At 44.2% G+C, this 21,821-nt stretch overlaps 1 protein-coding gene across 1 annotated transcript in view; it reads left to right on the top strand.

The window, feature by feature from the left end:
* ANKFN1 (ankyrin repeat and fibronectin type III domain containing 1) overlaps nt 1–21,821 on the top strand; it is a 99,769-nt gene that overhangs the window by 76,599 nt on the left and 1,349 nt on the right. Inside the window, exons 12-18 of the mRNA XM_025196230.1 lie at nt 677–892; nt 2,779–2,945; nt 4,790–4,940; nt 7,270–7,438; nt 11,449–11,615; nt 15,612–15,831; nt 19,320–20,042. Coding sequence (XP_025052015.1) covers nt 677–892; nt 2,779–2,945; nt 4,790–4,940; nt 7,270–7,438; nt 11,449–11,615; nt 15,612–15,831; nt 19,320–20,042 — 1,813 coding nt within the window. The remainder of the gene's footprint in view (nt 1–676; nt 893–2,778; nt 2,946–4,789; nt 4,941–7,269; nt 7,439–11,448; nt 11,616–15,611; nt 15,832–19,319; nt 20,043–21,821) is intronic.

Raw genomic sequence — 21,821 nt, 5'->3', positions numbered from 1 at the left:
TTTCCCTGGCAGTTTCCCCTCTCCTGGAGCAGGGCACCTCCGTGCTCTGTGACAGAAACTTAAGTTTCCAACATGAAAATTCCACCTTTTGGGCCTCTCCCTTTGCATCTTTGACACCTGTTGCATTTCATGTTGGGATCTAGCCAGGTTAAGAGGCATATCTAGATCTACATCTAGCATAAACCAACATAGCTCCATTGACGCTAATGGGACGGCATTGAGACTAGCACTGAATGCTTTTGAACTTCCTACCTGATAGCCACATGACTTGTTGCATTTAGAAGGAAATTCTGTTCCAGGTTGTACAAGCCAGTGACACTGCTGTTTGGTCCTTCAAGAAGACATTTGGCTCCTAATCATCGGGCTAGTCTTTGCCACTAACCTCCATTTACACCAGCAAGTGGTCTGCTCCCCAGATTCTCCATGCAGCTTGCAGACACAACCAGGGCACAATTCCCTGCTGCATTGCACTGAGTGAAGTGGAGAGAGGGTGGGAATTAAAAAAAAACAGCCACCCTATGCATTGACTGAACTCAGCCCCCAGTAAAGCCAGGGCAAAGTTCAGGCTGGCTGTGATGGGAACAGAGCAAAGTTTCCATTCAGTGCTCTGGAAAATGCCACTCTGCTCACATAAGATGGTTAATATTGCCCTTTGTGTGATCCATTTGTTTTCTAGAATTTGTTGGGAACTCACAACTTGGGCAGAGTTTATTACGAACCGATCAAAGACAGACACGGCAATATCCTGATAGTTACAATACGAGAAGTGGAGACTCTCTATTCGTTTTTTAATGGCAAATGGATGCAGATATCCAAGCTGCAAAGCCAGAGGAAATCCCTTTCAACTCCAGAGGAGCCAACGGCACTAGACATCTTGCTCATAACGATCCAGGTAGCACTTTGCTTCACATACTTTATGCTGTTAAATTTTTAAAAGCCTATGACTGAGCATTGCTTTATGGAAAAGTTCTTTAGAATTAGGCCCTTATCCAGGGCCCATTAAAATCAATGGCCAGGCTCCCACTGAGAGTAAAGGCATCCATTGCCTTCAGTGGGCATTGGGTTGGGCCTTTAGTATGAATAAAAATCTATAGAACATCTAGACTTTAAAGACCTGCTAGAGAATGATACGTTTTTCCATTGGTTTTTGGAGCCTAGCTGTAGAAGCGTATAGCAAAAAACACAATGTTCCATTAAATTATCTAGGATAGCCCCAGGTGCCCACAGGGGCACCTATTATATTCTGCACTCTATAAGTAGTTTCTACTTTGACTGTGAAAACCATGTTTGCTTTTGAAATCTGACAACCTCACTTAATGGCTGTTGCTATAAGGAGCTAAGAGTTCTCAATTTCCCCTGCCATCAGTCCCTCCTAAATTCATTCCTGACCCATCCTCCCATTAGTTTTCAGGTTAAATTCTTCTCGGGCTTCTAGGCTGGATTGATGTTGGAATAATGGGCTTAATCCTGGAGGGTGCCTAGCACACTCAATTCTTATCCCACATCAGTGGGATTTGGGGAGTTCTCGGCACTGGGCAGAATCACGTCTATTAGAGATTCATCCTTCTATTGCATTATGCACATAAATCAGATCAAAATCAATAGAAGTTTCTGACAGTAGGGTGCATCTCAAAATATCTCTGATCTCTAAACCTAACAGATCACAAGAGTCATTAGAAATACTTCAAATCAAGTCATTGCCTTGCCTCTCTCGTTAGTTCAATTAAATATTGACTACTGTGGCTAATTAGCATCACTTTCTTCTCTGCTGTCAGGTACCAGAAACTGACAGGTAATCAGGTTAGAGTTTGGGGTAAGTTAAAAGATTTCCAAAGGGTAATAAAATATACCTGGCCTACACTAGACTTACGGCTTTAAAATGTGTTATAGGTGCAGAAAAATCCCAATCTGGGCAGAAGTTTTATATTAGGAAACCCCAAATACAAGTCTGATCAGGTTTCCACAGAGATCCTAGTGGAAATTTTTTTTGCCCTAATGGCTTACACATTCCTATCTAATGCCCACCCTTTCTTGTGTTACTTGTTTAATCGTCAAGTGGGTATTTTGTTCATGAAGTGCTTGTGAAACTGAGGATCTAATTGCACCGGTGAGAGCCAAGCATAGCACTGGCAGATAATTTGATGGTTCCAAGGGTGAAGGCATAAAGCCAGGTGGCTTAATCCTCACCCGTTGCAAAGGCACACATTACTCCGGATGGCAGTCAACTTCATTTATAAAAACAGTCTTTGGGGAAAGCTATAAATAGCCCAGTAAATGTCTCATGGCTTCAGTACACGGACCCTCGGTGCCAATTCTTTCTAAGCTCTTTCTGATGACAAAGACCATTGTATTGAAAATGCAGCCAGTCACTTGACAGTAAATTTTGTTTTCTGCTAAACGTTACGTCCTTCATTACTGATGCACACAGAGAACCATGTAGAACAAGTTCCCTAGACGCTTTACCCAGAGCCCAGACCAGCAAACACAGTCTCAACACTGCAACCTACTTCTTGTATCAGGTGAATAGTTGTTTCAAAGGACGGTTGTTTCCAAGCGGTGGAGCTCTCTCAGCATCTCATCCAGTGAAACAATTACATGTGTGCTTGACCTCATGGACCAGTTGCCCCTGGTGCATCAAGGAGAACAACTCCACCCCGAAGAGGGATTTGCTTTGCTGAATTGGCCTGCTGTAAAAGCCATTAGTTGCTTTTTTATTCCAGACCCTTCTCCTTGTGCAGGACAAAAAAAAATCAGATTTTTATGTCTCTCTTCAAACAGGACACACTTTCCTATCACAAAAGAAGTCAGCAGCGCCTCCCTCCCGGCTTGTACCTGGGTTACCTTAAACTCTGCAGCTCTGTCGATCAAATCAAAGTTCTTGTCCTGCAAAAGCTGCCCAACATCCTGTGTCATGTTAAAATACGAGACAACAGCAACGTTTCCAAGTAAGTGCCTTTTTTTTTTTTTTTTTTAGTAAGCCTGAAGCAGTTGCTTGACTTGAAATAATTTTAATCCCAAGTGTGTGAACCACTTCTGTTTGTGTGGGAACCCAGTGTGAAATCCACAGTATAAATAGAACCGGAAGATGCAGATGATTAAATGTTAATACTTATCATCATAATAGTGTTGTCAAGAATTGTACAGAATTAAATAGGTAAAACATGAACTCAGAGACTGACATCCTGCAAGGCATTGAGACACCTGGCTGTGAACTGTAGAGGCATTTGAGCACCAAAGCATCAACGTCAGCAGAACGACTCGTGTGCTTAAAAGTAAGCATGCGTTTACATGATCTTCTGGATCAGGACCAGGGACTTTAGCGCCTTGTAGGATCAAGCCCTTGGAGTCTGTTATTTACTTATTTCTGAACTGTACTGCACATTGCTTATCAACAGTCTGCCAGGTTGGCAGTCTACTCATTCCAACAAAGGGTCAAATTCTCCTCTCTGCCATAACCGTGTAACCCCAGTCAATCTGCTGTTGGCTGATCTAGTATATTATCATCACAGTTTAGTGCAAGCTATGTACTAATGAGATCATTACTGGTTTCAAATGTGCATGTGTTCATGTCCATCCCTCCAATACACTCGGGGCTTCATCCAAAGCCCACACAGGTCAGAAATGCCATCCACTTCCAAAGGATATCCCTCAAGCCCTAACACCATGATCTAGGGAGTCTGCATTCAGTGCAAGGGTTCTCCAGAGCAACTAAGCTATCCATGCCCACGGATGTAGTCCAGCACCCGGTGAGTTCAGTGACAGTTTTTCTACTGACTTGCCAGAGGCACTGGATCAGGCCCTGTGTGTGTGTTATGTAGGCTTACAGGAGACTGAACCCTCTGCACAGTGATACCTTCATTGTATCTAGCCTCTTTCTGTCCCTAAAAAAATATATCAGCTACATGAAGACTGAAAGCTCATGCTCAAACCAATGCTATCTGCTCTGGAACTGCCATGCTTTGGGATGGTATGGGGTTTTGCTTTTTCCGGTTGAGACTGCCAAGATCTCGTGCATGGGGCAGTGTATTTTCTTTTCTTTTCTTAATTTCATGTGATTCCATCAACCAGCCGAGAATATGGTGCAGTTCAGAGGGCAGCTGGATATTTATGTGGATAGCAGAAATATCCAGAGCATAGTAGTAAAGGCTAACAACAATTTTGGAAGCAATATAAAACCTCATGCTTCAGGGTTTAAAGCAACCTCTAACTACTAAGGATTAGGACCAGCCCTTTATGTAAGGGTAGGTTATCCTCACATCTACTATCCCTCCTATTGTGAGGTTTTTGTGCACCTTCCTCTGAAGCATCTGGCTGCTGTCAGAGATGGAAAACTAGACCCTGGGTTTGAAAATTCCTGTGCTTATCGGATCTAGGGTTGAAATCTAACCAGAGAGGGGGAGGACAGGAGGCAGAGATAAAATTGAAATCATCATTGTATACCACTACAGTCCATCCAGTATTTGCTTTTAACAAGGTAGTAGAAGGTGCAGACTGGAGTGCATGTTTGGCGGGGAAAGGCTTACTGAAATACTTCAAAGGGAAATGTGTTGATTCTCAGATGCTAGCAAGAATGCTCAGCTTGATGTACGTGTTAGAGCAATTAAATAGGATGCTTTTCAAAATTGGATGTTTAACTACAAACGACCAGGACTGAATAATTTTAGAACATTTTACTATATGAAGATCAGCAGAAAACTATCAGCAGATCCCAAATGCACGTACAGTAAAATTCTTCCTTGCGCACTGAACTTTTGTTTTATTTCTAATTTTAACTTGACTCAACATACAGAGATGAGTGGGAATGGATCCAAACCTTTTCTGGCTCAGAATCTGTGGAAAGTATGGATCATGCATCAGACTGCCCTACTCAATTGTTCTTCTATGAGCTCCAGATGGCAGTGAAAGCACTCCTTAAACAGATCAATCTACCTCTACACCAGGTATTATGCTTGGTGGTATTTATCACTTTTTTTTTAAAAAGCTGCTGCTTGGGAAATTGTACGAAAGCTAAAAACCTATATATTTCTACAAGGGATTCATTGTTATTGTTGTAAAAGAAAAGCAAGGGAAGTTTAGTTAAGGCTACTTTGTATGATGGGAAGAGCTCCTTCAGGAAAGACTCTTTTTCTGGATTTATGAAGGTATAGGAATAAAACTGTTCACACGGGCAGCTATTGAATAGGCATCCAGACTTACATGTATAGAAACCCTTTTTCATGCACATCAGGTAGTTTGGAAGCACTTTTCCCCAGCCAAGACCAGTAGGTATTTGCATGTTCCTGCAAACCCTGGCACCTGCCGGCCCTGGAAGTGCAGATAAGGTGGCCTGTTGAAAACACCCACTCCAGTGTGAAACTCTCTATTAATCCTCTCCCACCCTGTGCAAAGTTAGTGCTTCTGCAAATGTAGCTCGTCTTCCAGACTGAAAGTCCTGAAGACTACAGTCCTCCGTCACCTGACCAAGGACATGGTAGGTGGGAGCAGGTTCCAGCTTCCCTGCAGTGTCTGTGAAATCCCAGCTCCGCTGAAGTCAACAGCAAAATTCCTATTGACTTTCATGGGGCCAGGATGTCACAGGAAGGCCCTCGGAGTTTATGAGCAAACGATCAAATTTAAGTGAGTTCAGAGAGGCTGAGAACTTGCTGCCGAGCAAGTAATTATTTGTGTGCCCTCACTTAGCCCATGGGAAGAGATCCGTTGCAGGGGAAGCTGCTCACTTAGCACCGGGTAACTGCATGCACACATAGCCGCCACGTTCCAGGGTAAGTCCCAGCAGTCTGATAACTCACGTGGATCAGACGTCCATACCCTCCCGCTGCTGTTTCAGTTTCGAGGGGGCTAAAAGAAGCGGTGAATCAGCCTTGCACTCCTTGCAAATCCTGTTTACACTGCTCAAGAGGTGTAGCATGGCCCCATGGCAAATGAGAACCACGTTCCCCGTTTTCAGTGAAACTTGCTTCATTTTGAAGAGTTGTGCTTAGGCCTGGCTCAGATGTAAAATCTACCAGTGCAGTCTTGCTCTGCCCAGGCAGGATCCAAGTAAGAGCCATGCAAGGCACTGTTTGTATGCTGACACGTTGCCAGCCGCACTGATGTCAGGGGCATTCAATGCAGGGCTCCATGCTAATGCTCAGGGTTAGATTAGCAGCCTTCGCGCCAAGTCACTTCAGTTAAAAATTGTGGGGTCCTGCTGACTCAACCAGACGTACAAAAAACCAGAACTCTTGGTTCCAAAATGCTACCTTTTATTAGACCAACTGGAAAATGGCAAGAAAATTGTCCTTTTCTGCAAGCTTTCGGGAATCAAAGTCTCTTCGTCAGGCTCTGGGAAAAGTGTAGATGGCACAAGATGGTAAAAAGTCCCCATAGGTCAGAAATAAACTTCATTTTTGCACAGAGGGAGCTGATGATGGAAGTCTGTCCCTCTGGGTCCATGACAGTGTCTTTGTGAGCTGTGTTGAGTAGCTCTTTGATGTGTTGATCAGGTCGGATTCCTTCCCTGGAGGTGTCAGATGGTAGGTAGGGAGGCAAAAAAACCATGCCCTTAAACCCAGGCTTAAGTCCACCACCAACCCATGACATGCATAAGCACATCCTTGAAAATTAAACATGTAATGTCATCAGGACCTTATTTCTGAATTAGGGACCTTAATTTTAGATTCACCCCAAGTACTTGGGAAATATTATTTGCAGCCCTTACTTTGACTGCAGCAGTACCTTGGAAGCCAAGTCACGATCCAGACAATTGCAGAGCAAAGACCACGCTTTACATCGTGGTTACAGAAAAGCCTGTAGCCACCCACTACATGTGCCTTTTCTCTTGCTGCAGCACTTGTTAAATCTTTTCAGTGCCCTGTTGGGGGAAAGCTGCATATTTCTCTTAACCGACTCTAAATTGAATCTTAAAGGTTTTTAATTGAATCCATTTTCATGTTTTCACATAATTATACAATCATAATCTTGAAAAGCGCATGGCATGTGATCATTTTCTGCCTAATAAGAAACATAAATGTTGTTTTCGGGGGGCGGGGGTTGTTTATGTGTGCACGCGTTGGTTTTTTTAATGTGGAACATTGCAGCTTTAAATCTGTATTTTATGTAGTGACATTAACCCGCATTTAAGCCCCCTAATATTTATGTTTTATAAAAATTCGGAGCTTGATGTCGTGCAAATTTTCTTTAATGTTTTATATCATTGGGAGTGTTGTTTGTATAAGTGCCATGTTGTAATTCTCTCCCGTTCCTTTCCCTGCGCGTGTCCCTCTGTAGGCTAAGCACTTCCGTCTGTATACACAGGAGGTGTTGGAACTGGGTCACAATGTCTCCTTTCTTCTCCTGCTCCCCGCCTCAGACGACGTCTGCACTGCCCCAGGACAGAATAATCCTTACACCCCACACTCAGGATTTCTTAACCTCCCTCTTCAGATGTTTGAACTCGGTATAGTAGCTTGCTTTACCTCGAAATATTAACCCAGCCTCCTTATAATAAAATCACAAAGTTGTATCTGTTTTCCCTCTTGTCCCAGTGGAGAGTCAATAAATCACATGATCGCTTTGGCAGCAACGCTCCCGAGAACTGTGTACAAGTTACAGAGGGAGCAAAGCGACTGGCGTTTCTGCTGTAGCCACCATTATTGCCATGCAAAGCATAGAGCGAGGAGCATAGTTATCAAACACATGCCTTCACGTGTTATGCAGGACGATGTTCTTTAAAAGGAGAATATGGCCCATTCGATGCCAAGGTTGACCTGATGAAAACAGATGTGTTAAAATTTTAAAAAGTCTTTATTCTGAAGTAGGATTTGCATCATCTTGGAAAAGGTCAAGGCAAAGAGCTGGTGGTTTTATGTTGAAGAACCAGTGCAGCTTTTTACTTATAGACGGTCCCACTCCATGGGAGCTTTGTGGAAGTACGGGGCTAAATTTCCCAGATTACAGGCAGCTGTTTGCTTTACATCCTGCAGAAGTGCCAGGCCCAAAATGCAGTAAACTTCTTAGTGCTATGAGACTAATATCACTGTATACTGAAGGCACTGGACAGTGACTCTCACCTGTAACTGCGTGGCAACCAGTCCAGCTTTCCTGCTCCACTGCTGGCTGGAGTGGCATTTGCAGGAGCACGAGCTCCCGCCTGGCTAATGGGGAAGTGAAGAGGTAGATGTGCTTGCACAGCCCCTGAGGTCTCTGTCCCCGCTTTACCCCAAGAGAAGGATCTAGGAGGGACCAGAAGGAGCTCCCAGTGCTTTTCATAGGGCTGGGACAGGAGAAGAGGGGAAGCTGCTGAGCCTGACATATTGTACACAGCCAGGGAGGCAGGGGCCCTGTTTGTTCCCTCTTTCTCCCCTTAGATAGATTTCATAGATTTTAGGGTCGGAAGGGACCTCGGTAGATCATCGAGTCCTGGGCAGGAAAGAGCGCTGGGGTCAGACGACCCCAGCCAGGTGCTCGTCCAAGCCGTGCTTTAGCTGTGTTTGCTGAGGAGGAGAGTCTGGGGGGCTGTGGAGGAAAACTACTATTTGCTGGGCTGGGGAGATGGTGCCTTGTGTTCAGCGATGAAAAGGGAAGGCAGCACGAGATGCAAGTTTGGTGGTGAGAACAGACCTTATGTGAATGAAATGCCTGGTAGCCGAGATGTGGCTCTGTGCAGTTGCCGAGGCAAAGACCCCCATTCCCAAACCTGCCAGGGGCCCAGGTGAGAAGCCTGATTGCAAAAGATGGAACACCTTGTACCTGACACTGTACACCGCAGATCAGGATAGTTTTAAATATATCCCTTGCTTTTAAGGGTGCTTTTTTTCCCCCCTGCGTGAAGCACCAAAACCAGGCTGCAGTCTGCAGACCTCCTTCTCCCCATTAACCTGTCACGGATTGCTGGCCTGATTTATGCGATTCACACCACGAGAACACATCTCTACAAACAGCATTTATTTTCCATCGGAAATGTGCAGCGCAGCTCGTGGCCCAATGCTCGCTGGGCCACGGGTGTCCTGCACTTGATCAGCTCTCCTGCGTTTCAGTGGGTCACATAGATTTGCATGTTGGCACTCTCAAAGGTGGAGATGTAAGAGTGCACTTAGTTGCACAGTAGAAAATGGTGGTGAGCTATGGCTCAGTTTCTGCATTCATTAAAAGCATGTAGTGAACGTGAATTAGGATCATGTTTTTCAATCCGGCTGCGTACAAAGGAGAGACTAGCAGGAGGCAATGGGTAAGAGTCCAACCATTTGAAGTCCTGAGATGACATTTAATGCCACTTGTGATGCAGAAATGGAGGAATGAAGAATTCAGCCACAGGTTTCAGATGCTTCTTAAATTGCACTGTGGCCTAAGGCAGGAGAAAATCTGGCACAGCATAGATGGATGAGGATGAAAAAAGCCTAGGCACTGGCCATGGGAATGGATGGGGAAATGTAGACAGTGCACTTTGCTGCAGGCAGCAGGACAAGGGCAATATCTAATCTGGCAGTCTGTGCCCACCCCGCTCTGCACAGTTGGGCTCCTGGGAGCTGGAGTGAGGCAGAAGGAACAGTACTGAGAGCTGAGCTCTACATTTGGAATAAAATAAGCAGTCCTATGGCCATGCACAGGTGACATTTTCTATCTGATTTATTACTTCTGTATCCCCAATGTTCTATAAAATGGCTGTGATTCACATCTAAAGTATTAGAAGCTTCCATTCCCCATTAGCTGGCGGCTACCAAATGCATAATTGCCTAACCACAAAAGACTATGTTGAAGCAACATTTGTTAAAGTAACATTAAAGGGTCTGACTTAAAACCACAAAGGCTAGAAACTCCAGCACTGAAGCTGAAACCGCGGCTGTAATTCACTCAAGAGTGCACCACATATGGCATATCTATGGAAGACCACACACTATTCAGACTAGATCTCTGCATGACCAAGGTGTAAGAGCGGAAAGCTGAGCATAAGTTTCTCTTTCTGCTCTCACGTCTTTGGGGTCCCTTCACTCAGATTCGGTCTTTGTTGGGATAGCAAAGTTTTTATGGCTTAATTTCTATTTTGACTATCATGTTACATGAGATGCCCTCTTTTATTTCTATGTCCATGTTTTGGATTGGGTGCAAAGACCCCTAAAATGTGGTAAGCTACCTTGGTACATAGTTAATAACCCAGACTAAAGCACGGACCGGTACCAGCATTAGCAAGTCAGCTGCCACTCAGAGCCATGACAAACCTGTGCCCAAGACTGTGTCAGTGAATGGGAACATGATGGTGTTTTAATGTCTGGTCTTCTTCATCAAGTTTTAGGGCAGGCTTATGCTTCAGACTGCAATGTGGTGTATAGACCCCCATGAGCAGCCTAGCTTTGAAAAGCAGGGTAAATCAGCCTACCCGACGCTCTGTGCTGCTGTGGGTAGACTGCCTCCATTGGGCCCTCATCAAGGCCTCCATTGAGCCCTCATCAAGGCTCCCCAGGGGAAGAGTAGGACTAACGGTCATAAATTGCTAGAAGACCACTTTAGATTAGACATAAGAAAAAACTTCCTTACAACTCGAGTAGCCAGGGACTGGAATATAGTCCCCGCAGAAGTGGTACAATCACCGACTCTGGAGATCTTCAAAAAAACACCTGGACGCTCACCTTGCTGGGGTCATCTGACCCCAAGCGTGGGGCAGCTGGACCTGATGATCTCAAGAGGTCCCTTCCAGGCCCTAATATCTATTAAAGTCCGCTTGAATAATGCAGATTGCAGTGTAGGCAGCCCCCAAGGGTAGTATCAAATCTTCACTAAGTGAAGCTTTAATTCTGGGTTCCCTTCTCTCTCTTTGCATAAGCAGGCAGAAGATGATATGTAGTGAAGGACATATGAAAAGCTTAATCCACTCAGACTGGCATTTTCTCAACTGTCTTTACTGCACGTGAATTAGGGCCCTTGCGTAGCCCAGCTGAAGCGAGGGTGGCCACACTGCAGGAAAACCCCCTCGCTGCCACGTCACCTCTCCGTGGCACGGCTCCTGAGCCGCTCCTTGAATTCTCTCTCAATGGGGGGAACTTGTCTTGTTAACACCTGTCGAGATGCTGATTCAGCCTGTCTGCTCTTGGGCTGGCCACCTTGAATTGAGGGTGTTGATCTGTGGATGGGACCAACAACTTGAGGTCCAGCTCAAACTAACTTTGTCGTGAAAGCAAGCCCGCGGCTGTGTAGCACACCATGCGTGCCAGGGAAATGCGGAGTCTGGAGACAGCCAACAGAGGTAGATCCCCAAACAGGAGCCATTTGTCAGACTATATGGGATGTCAGTGCGGTTATACCAGAGTATGAAAAAAGGGAATCCAGCCCTTGTCACTTATTTCTGCCTGAACATATTCTATCAAGGGTTTTAATACGTACGGTTAATTAGAACTGGTGTTGAGAAAGAAAGATTTCAGCATTTCAGGACCAGACTATAACACTATTTCTTTTTTTGCTCTGCCCTTTTCACAGTTCATTTTTGCTGTTACAAGGAGAAATTTATTAGTCTGTATTGCCGCCTTTCTGCTGTCATAGAGCTGGACTCTCTGAAAACCCAGCAGTCCCTAAGGGAAGCAATTTCAGACAGTGAAGTCGCTGCAGCCAAACAAAGACACCAGCAAGTGTTAGACTATATACAGGTAACAGTCTGTTTCTGACTAGTTCAAGGAGACTTTTTAAGATGTTTCTCAAAAGTGGCATGGAGCTGTATGGAAACTCAATGGACAATTATTCACAACATTATTAAAAGACCACTTGTGTCAGACGTACAATTTTGTTTTTATGAAATCCAGCCCCACAACATGATTCCTTTGGTTTGTTGCTTTTACCACAAAAAAAAAAAAAAAAACCTCACAAAAAAACAGGGAGAGGAAAAAAAAGAAAGCGAGAAAAATATGGATAAAAATCAAGTGATGGTTGCACTAAAATGTTATCAAGAAAATGTCCGAGTTCTGGTTCTAAGAGTTCTCTCTTTCATGCGGGCAGCAAGCCTGAATTTGCAGCGTGGCTGCTCTCTCTTTCAGAGGATGCTTTTTCTTTTTTTCACTGCCAGGTTGCAAAGACAAAAAGAAAATGAAAAGTTCTGGCAATAGCTTATGCTGTATCTAGAGATTATTGGCAATGAAAATGATCTGGATAGAGTCTTCTCCAGTGACATCCCAAAGAAGAAAGCAGGGGCAGGTTAGCCATCAGGGGCTCTTTTATGTCGGGCTTGGCTCTTGCAAACCATTTGGTCATTAATTCTACCAGGGTGCAACCTCAGCACAGTGCTGGTTTTGCACTGAATCTACCTAGGGCACAAATAATCTATACAGCCTTTATGATCTTCTTTTGGGGCCGACGCTAATTAAAAGAGGGGCCGAGATTACTGTTTGACCTTCTTTGAAGGGCTTTTGTTGCAGGCACATATATGTGCATACCTGTTGGCTGTGTTTCTGCTGTCCCTTGCCCTGTACCCAGATCCCCCTTTGCCTTGACTCCTTGGAGTTGCTATGGGGCCTTGCATGGCGGCACGTCCTATTGTGCTTCTGCCTCAGTTGTTCCCCCTCAACCCCGCACTGCATCAGCCATATGAATCCTAGTGCCTGAGGGCTTCTGGGTGACTTTCACCCTTCGTGCAAGAAAAAAAACAGATGTATATTAATTGCATGGGCATTATAGACATAGGTATTACACCTCTGGGGTGTTTCAATTCCTAATCGAATTCTCAGGAAAACACAGGAGAGTATTTCAAACCTCAGGGTTTTGTACTGAATGATTGTGACAGTGTATTAGCCTTGTCAGGTTTCCTCTCAAATGAAAACCATCTGTATTCTACCTATTGGCAAAAAAACCTCTCAGCCCGCCACATGGCGCAGCCTTCAGTGGCAACCACAAAACCGCAAGAGCATTTGTGTGATCCCAGATCTAAAACAGTGTTGAAGTCACTACACAAACCAAACGTTGTAAAGAGCAAAGGAGCCTATATACATGCTGTTCTGAAAAGGAGTTGGAGGGCAAGCAAGAGTAAAAATAAAATAGTAGATAAGGTACTTGGAGTCCTAACCCGCATGTTAGACAGAATGAAAAGGCAAACGTGTACTCGAGTGCCGATGCTGAAATTGCAGCTGAGTTATTATGTATACAGTGAAAAACTTCAAATACTCTAAAGATGAAAAAGAAGCCCAGTTCATTAAATATGACTGGTCCGTTATCCTGGGAGATGCCTTACAATGGCATCAGAGAGAAAAGCAATAGGATATGCTTTTTAATAAAGAAATTAATCCTTCCACATGCAGTTTGGAGAGGAGCTGCAGTATTGCCCCTGTGATTTTCACTGTGCATATTTCATACTGCCCTTGTGAATCCTAATTAGGGTAAGAGGCTGCAGCTGTCGTGGAGGGAGTCTGTGTGCCAAATTCTATGAGTGTGATAAAGGATCTGATGGTTCATTGTCCTGCCTCTTCTGCAGTCATTTGCACCAAGACAAAATGAGTGTAAAATGAACTCTGTGAATGTGCTGGAAGACAGGCACTATAAACTGTAGCCTCCTACTAACTTGATTTCTGCACTGCACCTCTGTTTCCCACACCCCGCACACCCGGATACTGCTCACTTCTGCATGGTCACCAACTGCCAGTTCAATGAAAGTTATTTTACTTTAGACCCTTTACACTTGAACCCTTCTCCTGCCATTGTCCTTAACCTTACTGTTGCGTCTGACTACTTTGACTTGAGGATAATTGATATAAGTATTTTTGGAGGTATTCCTTAGTGCTCGGTCTTGCCTTGTGAACAGGAGCCTATGCTAAAAGGATGCAGCGATGTGGTTTTCCAGAGAGATCTGAGAGAAGGGTACTGCATCGGGGGGTATTGTACCCACTGTTACATCCCTTGAACCAGCTGCAATGCCATCCACTTAGTCTTCAAAACATTTGAACTGATTAAAGATAACCCTTGAATGCTATTATCAAAAGACTCTCATGATCCACAGTAAGGCCCATGTCTTGCTTTGACAGACACTTAAAGTCATCCTGCCATCGGTTTAAACATGCTGCCACGGGCCAGGGTGTCATGCATGGAACTAGGGCTCAGTACAGACCCAATTCCCATTAGTCTTAATGAAATGGGTGCAGACTAAAAATGCTTACGGGAAGATAAAGCGAGGGATTTAGGGTTATTGATCCAGTGCAGTTTTACAGCTTTCCCTTTATGAATAATGAACCGGTATACTAGAGTTTGAGATGGGTGTTTTGTCTTTCAGAGCAACCAAAACAATAAATAAATAAGGTCTAATATCTGCTTAGTGCTTCTGGAGAAATATGTCAGCGGACTTGGTCCAGCTCCCAGAATATTGCCACCGTGCTAGTTAACCCCTGGACAGCCGTCTCGGCTGAAAAGGCCAGGGTTAAATGGGGGGGAAAACCTGAACTGCTTCTTAGTCAGTCCTGGAGCTGGGCCTTGCAGGTCAATGCTGAGATCCCTTAGCCCAGCAAATGGAGAAGGGTAAAAGCCTGTTGTCTGTGTTACTCCTTCTCTGTGGATGCACAGAGGAATTAATTCTCTAGTGTGTTGCTCTTTGTGTGGCTCTGGACCATAATTTCATAAAACAGCAAGCCTAATTCTCTCATTTTGTACCACTTAACTTCATCTATTTCAATAGACCACTGGGGCAACTGAGAGCTGAATCAAGGCCATTCTTTGTAAAGCAGGGATCTAAAGTGCAAACATATTGCTTCAAACTCTTTACCCACTATGTTGTTACCCACATTACCAATTATAGACCTGATCCCCCGAGCCCTTTGAAATTAGGAGTCTTTCCATTGACTGCAATGGACATTTGTTATAATCTTATAAAAGAAATATAAGTAGAGTGTATCCAAGATCCAGGGAGAAAGCTCACAGCTTTTGGGAAGCGTCACTTTAAAGGGACCCTTTTGAGTGCACCTATACAACACCCACTGATTTCAGTTGGCATAGTAATGCCAAAGGGGGACAGAGTGACTGGCACTTACTGCGGTGGGCAGGGATGTGGGAGTCTTACTTTCAAGTGCTCGTTCTGTCTGATTCAGAACAATCTAGGATGAAAAACTCTGCTCTGAATAGAAACTTGAGTCTGTCTCCCCGCCAGGCCAGGCGGGCGCCCTAACCCTCAGCACAAACACGTGCAGAGTTACTTCCTCAATTGAACAGCTCAGGTTTTGCTTGAAAAATCAGATTAAGCGCTGTGACATACCCCTGTGACAAAAATGTTCAAAGAGTCTTGGTTTTATTTCACTGCAGAATAAAACCAACTTTTAAAACCCCTTAAGCTGCCTCAAGTAATGAACAGGCATCCTGGGTTAGAAATAAATCTGACCCTAAGGAAAGGCCAGACCTTGAATGTTGGCTAGAGGGATATGCCTTAAAGGTTGGGTTGGAGCTGGACTTCCCTGTTTCTCATCTATGCTCCATCAGTTGTAGTAGTTTTATAGCAGATTTGGACAAGCAGCAATTCTATGCCTCTCAAAGCTTTGGCTTAAAAATAAATACATAAAAAAACCATTTCAGTAGGCTTTCAAAGGAAGCCAAAACGATTACCTCCAATATGGGGCAATTTGCAGCATTTTACCACTCTCTCCCCCCCTTTTTTTTTTTTTCTTCTTTTTCCTCTGAAGCAAATTGATGAGATCTGGCGTGAAATGCGATGGATCACTGAAGCGCTGCAGTATGCCAGGTACAAGCAGCCAGCAGCTGGATTTCCCATCATGAAACTTGTGGACCTTTCAGAAGAACAGATTCAGAAGAAGATAAGTTCAACATCATCCCATCTAGACTGTCTTCCATCACCACCACCATCACCAGAACTTAGGAGCCAGAGGAGAAAAGCTTTGAGTGGTAAGGAATGAGATTTTTTTTTCCCCCTGTTGTTTCAGTTTGCTCAGGGAAACAAAGTAGAAAATCAGGATAACCCACTGAACTCCACATTTTACACTGGGAGCTCATCAGTGATATTATCTCCAGGCTGATTGAGGTGTTTTGGTAATTCTTCTGGTTGTAATTGGTTTTGTCTTTCTTTAATTTAAGCCAAACATTGAATAAAATAAGCTTAAAGGAAGCATGGAGGTATCAGATGACAGTAGACTCCAATCTTACCTTCAGCAGCGGCCTGTCAAATTGCATAATCACAAATTATGGCAATTATAGCTATAGAAACCTTCTAATACAGTCGTCCAGTCACTGCAGAATCACTCTCTTCCATCGCCGTGCCAGTGGCACCCATTCCTCTCCTTCCCCCATTCCCACCATACTGCTTTGTCAGGCCCCCCCCCACAAAATGCCTTTCCCACCCCAACAGCTTCAAAATGGTCTTCTCTGCTTTCATGCCCCTCACTTTGGGTCTCCAGGCCAGTGCCCATTGAAGTCAGTGGATGGATTCTCAGTGGGCAACAGAGATCTCTATCCCTCATTTGTTCTGCTCATAAGAAGTCAACCAGACAAGGCAAAATTAACATATACATTGGGATTTTCAAATGAACCTAAAAAATCCAACATGACCTTGGTGCTTAGGGTCCTTCAGCGCCATTCAGCATTCCAGCTGCAGTAGCTAACTGTTGGGTGCACAGATGTTATCTGCCGGGGTTTGGGGTGGCTGTTTTATTCAAAACTTACCCTTTCTTCCAACTCATCGCTCGTTGCTCTAAACACATCTCCTCAGTTGGGAAGACCCATGTCCCTTCTGTCTTGATGTAGAGTTTTGCAGTTCTCCCACTCTTGGAGTGGGGATGCTCCATCCTTGTCTAAGAGGACACCATCAAGGACACCTTCAGGAGCTTGCAACCAGTGAGATAGTAACTAACGTTTGATGCGTGTAGCAAAACATGGGGGATATTACTCCAAAACAGCAAAGTTAGTATAATTTTAATCTTAGGCTTCATTACACGTTCGTTTAGCTAAGGTTTCCCTCTTGAGTTGCAGAAATAGAACAGGCCGAGATTACAATCTTTTACTGAGCTCCTGAGACCCAGCCTGGTCTTGTTTCCCTTCCTGAAGAGCGGGTCTCCTAAAATGTTCCCTTCCCTGAGGGATCTTATTCTCAGAGCCCATATACCTGTGCCAATAAAGATACTACCTAATAGTCATTGTTACCAAGCCAGCCATGTGTCTCAGACTAGTTTTGCCAGCCAGCTAGGCAAGCGGTTGTTCTGTTGTTGAGCAGTTAGAAGCCATTCAGACATAACGACTTGCAGTTATTGATTTGCCTTGCATGCTGAAGCTGTCTGCTGTGCCATGATATCCCAGCCTCCTGTCCCCAGGAATCCCATGCCTAAAACCCAAGATCAGTATTCATTAGTGAATTCATTAGCCAGCTCACTTCATGCTGTGCTTAGGAGGCAGAGTGGGTGTAGGAAGGACCACAGCACTGGGAGGCATAACGTCCTAGATCCTGTCACTTAGTTGTGACCTCAGGCAATGACTTTGGTGAAGACTGTACACTGAATTAATGACTGCATACTGTAAAACACTAATCAGTCGGAGGTGATATGCATCCCTATGCACAGAGCAAGCACTGTAGGTATCTTTAGGTATCATAATCCCTGTTTTGAGGATCTGGTCTCCAGGCTGGCCTGCGCAAGGATGAATTTCATCCACAGAAATTCAATCTTTTGAGCCATAAAATGGGAAATAAAAGTACTAAGAGCTTGCTGAAAATGTATCTTCTGTGTGAGAGCTCAGTGTTCCCTAGAGACACCAAAGAATATTGCAGAAGACTGGAGCCAAGTGTTTCGTGGTGACCCCTGGCCATCCTTTCCTTCCACCTTTGGACAGTTCTCTGTTTTTGCATTCATTCTTTCCTGTGATCATTCAGTTTTGGTTTGATGGAACAGCTGACTTCTTAGAGCCATTGGGTCCACTTTGGCTTAATTCATTCGGCTAGCTCGTTGTCTCCCGTGTCCTACACGGACCCTCCAGAACACAAAGTTAAGCAAATAAGTGAAACGTTAAACCCGTTTTATTGTCTGTTATTGCTTCTCTGAATAGCTGGAAAATTAAACTGATGAAAGAAAAGGATTGCAGCACAGAGAATGGAAGCAAATTAAGCAGAAGCACCTGATTTTTATATATATATATTTTTAATAGGATAAGGACTTTGGGGGAAAAAAAGTAAACCATCATTCTGCTGAGTTGTCATTAACAATGAGTTAATGACATGGTAGAAACAAAAGCTACAGACGCTGCATTGAACAACTGCCATGACCATTTCAGTTGTAATAACTTATTTCAACTCCTCAGTGGCATTTTCCTACAGCCAAGGAAACCACGTAAATCTGCTCTTATTAGATTAAAAGAAAACCCAAAGAAATTGAGTGGAAACTGTGGCTTTTGTACAAGCATATGTCAGTTTAATCCATTATACAGTGATGATTCGACACCCCCCCCCCCCCCCCCCCCCCCCCCGGTCTCTGGGCCAATTTCTGCTATTCATAACGTGATGTAAATGCAGAATAGCCCTGTTGACTTCAGTAGAGATACTTGGCATTAACACCATGCAATTCAGAATATATTCTGTCCCCTGTGTGGAACTAATGTGTTATTCCCCATGGTGTGTGGTAGCTTATACAAATGCAAAGTGAGTAATGGGTATTATTTTATACCCGGTTTGTATGTGCTTTGATGTGATACAACTGGCTACCTATAGTGAAGGACACTAGAGAATCAAACGTGCCATGGCACATACGCCACATCAGCTGTAGCGTTTGGCCCGTATTTTGCCATGGTTGGAGAATTGCAATGACTTCAGTGCTATAGCTGGGCTGAACTTTGATTACCACATTCACCCCTGGGTGCAATTGGTCCATTTTGGATTTGGACATGCCTTCTAAACCCTAGAAAGACAAAAGCAGTTTGTTCATCCTGCTGTCAAACTTTTTTTTTTTGCCACTCCCATTAAAAATACACAAGGCCATCTCCTGCTCTCAGTTAAGTAGGTGTAAAACCAGAATGACTCCAATGACAGGATTCTCTGTGTCTCAAATGTCAAGCCCCATGATATTTAGTGAAAATCAAATGACAGAAAATGAGTCATTTTCAAATTTCATCTCATCCCCAGTGCTTCTCTTTTGCTGTCCTCCTTTCACCACATAAATTCTGTCTGCCCTTCCTAGTTCTTGCTGTCCTCTACCAGCCATAAATCCACCACCGCTATTGTCTGTGCTACTGTCATCTGGCTGGGTGGAAAATTCCACAAAGGAAATACACAGATATTGCCAGAAGCTTGGCCAATATTCGTTTTGCTTCCAAGTTAAGAAGAATATACGCTAATGGCATTTAAGCAGCTCTTCTAAGTGCATGTCCGGTTAGTAGCTAATCTGTTCTGTTTTCAGATTCCCAGCCCTGCTCGGATGAAGAAGGCTGCTCTGAAGTGTTTCTTCCAACCGACAGCGACTACGATTCCAGCGATGCATTGAGCCCCAGAGAACTAGATTTAGTTTATTCCTCCCCGCATGATATATCCCAGCAGGTAGGCGGTGGCCTGGGTGGTAGCGCACCTGATGTTCTCCAAGTACACGACATGAAGCCTTGTCTGACGTTGAAAGAGGATCCGAAAGCGAGCAGTGCCTTGGATGCTAACGCTGAGTATTGCACGGAGTACATGAACAGTCTGACGATAGCAGGGCTGACGTCAAAAAGCACAGAGAAGACTTCCGGCTCCAGGCAGGCTCTGAGCTTCTTGGGGAAAAAAAAGCTGGGGAAGCATCAGCACTATAACTACTTCAGCCGGCACCATCGCTGGCTGCGCGTGCACAGCGAGACTCAGCCTGCGTCGCTCTCCGAGGGGGTGTACACACAGCATCTCATGAGAGCGACCGAATTATCCCAAGAGCAGCAATTTCCCGCTGATGGGCCTCGGAGCACTTTCTTACTTCATACGACAAGCCTTCCAGAAGACGGGAAAGGCAAGTATGAGGAATCGAGGCAGAACATCCGCAGGATATACGTTGAACCTTACAAGACCACGCTACTGGACGAAGAAGGCAAGCCTTGGGCCCTGAACGCACAATCCGTAGGACGCGGGGATTTGCACAACGCCACAAGACAAAAAACGGGTTCGGATGACCAGTCGAATTCTCCCCTCTCTGAAATATTCAGTAGCACACTGTAGGAGTTTGTATCAGGTTATTGCACTGCCCCTCACTGCCCGGAAGTGGCATAGAGAGCATTTTGAATATAGCGCTGTATTTTCGAAACAACCTTTAAAATTCAGATCCTCATCTGGAATGCGCACTGACTTCAGACGAGGATCCAGCCTTAAACACTGGTCCCTGGTGGCGAGCGCAAAATCGTTTGCATCTGCAGTTTTGCCGAAATTATCATTTTCAGGCACATGCGACAGACATCCATCATCTAACATAATGGTCTGTGACTTCAAATAGGTAATTAGGCATTGACATTTTCCTAATTACTCCCACAAATGTTGAGGCATGCAGAATTTCAGGCACAAATGATTTTGCCTATAAAGCTAGCAGATGCTCTCTAAGATATATCTCCTCTCCATCTCTGGTTAAGGTCACTTGAAAAGGATAACAAAAGATGTGTTTTCTCCTCTTCCCTGTAAATGTTTCCACTTCCCAACATGCACTTTCTGCAGATTTGGTTTGTAGACACCTAAAGGCACTGAATGGGCTAGCGAATGAAGATACCAGACGTACTTTCGAATTTGTCCCCAGTTCTAGAGAAATTAAATCTAGCAATTTGTGCTACATACAGTCAGTGCCAACTCCGAACACTGGCATACCCCAATGCAACTGCGGTCCTTCATATTTGTTTCAAACCCTTAGATTGAAGGAAACACAAATATCTGACAGTATTATTCTCCAAACCTAGAAGACTGATTGCCATTCAACATCAAGAGCCAAGGGAATTAGCTAGGTTTGCCTGAGCTGGCCTGACGGGTCAATGAATAATACATCGAAGATTTAATGGGATTTAAATGGAGCACAGGCCTTGTTCTGACCCTCTGCACAGATTATATACAGGTATTGTCAGTCCTATTAGAGATGAATCCATAAAAACTAGTTCCAAGCCTGTCTTTTTTTTCAGGACTGCCTCTAAAATCCCAGGGCGTGTGAATCAATTATTTTATATTTGGACACTTAGAAATTTAGATCTACATCTAGATCGGAGAAGACTTGGGCAATTTGGATCTAGGGTGCTGATTCGGGTCCATATCTGGTCACTCTGTAAAAAGTCAAGGAGAAAGATAGTATCTGGACATGCTCGACTTCCCTAAGGACACCTCAAAATGAGTCCCATTATTTTATCATTTCCAACATGAAGTATGGCTCACAGACTCTTAAACTCCAGAAGATGCCCTAGAAAGCTAAATCCATATTAACGAGAGCCATAATCCCTGGATCATTTTAGTGCAAACGTTCTTAGGCTTTGGACAAATTAACAGAAGTGGAGAGAGACCCCCAGGTGCTGTGCAGGCATTTGACTTTTAATTTTTCTTATACAGTTCTTGAAGCTTAGTTTTATAGGTCACATTCCTACTGGTAAAATTTGCTCGCTCCATGTTTGCCCAGCTTTCTCCTCTTTCAGTATTTCAGCCTCCACATGGATATACTCTAAGGCTTCCCATAAAGCTATTTGAGTCTAATATGAAGGTTTAGAAGTCCTTGAGATGAAGGTAAGCACTTGGCGCACAACCTGTGCTCCTTATTAAACTAGTATTTCCATAAAGCCCCGGACTATTAAAATCCCACCCGTAACATTTGGGCAGTATGTAGAGGCCAAGAAAAGTATCTTTGTTCTGAACTTAGGGAAAACACTTTGTCGGAGGCATTTACATTTGTAATTCCATGTGTTGTTAGTGGCGGTTTTTT

Source organism: Alligator sinensis, unplaced genomic scaffold (assembly GCF_000455745.1).
Source record: "Alligator sinensis unplaced genomic scaffold, ASM45574v1 scaffold282_2, whole genome shotgun sequence".
In the NCBI taxonomy this organism is placed as follows: domain Eukaryota; kingdom Metazoa; phylum Chordata; order Crocodylia; family Alligatoridae; genus Alligator; species Alligator sinensis.
This window is presented reverse-complemented; position numbering and strand designations above follow the sequence as displayed.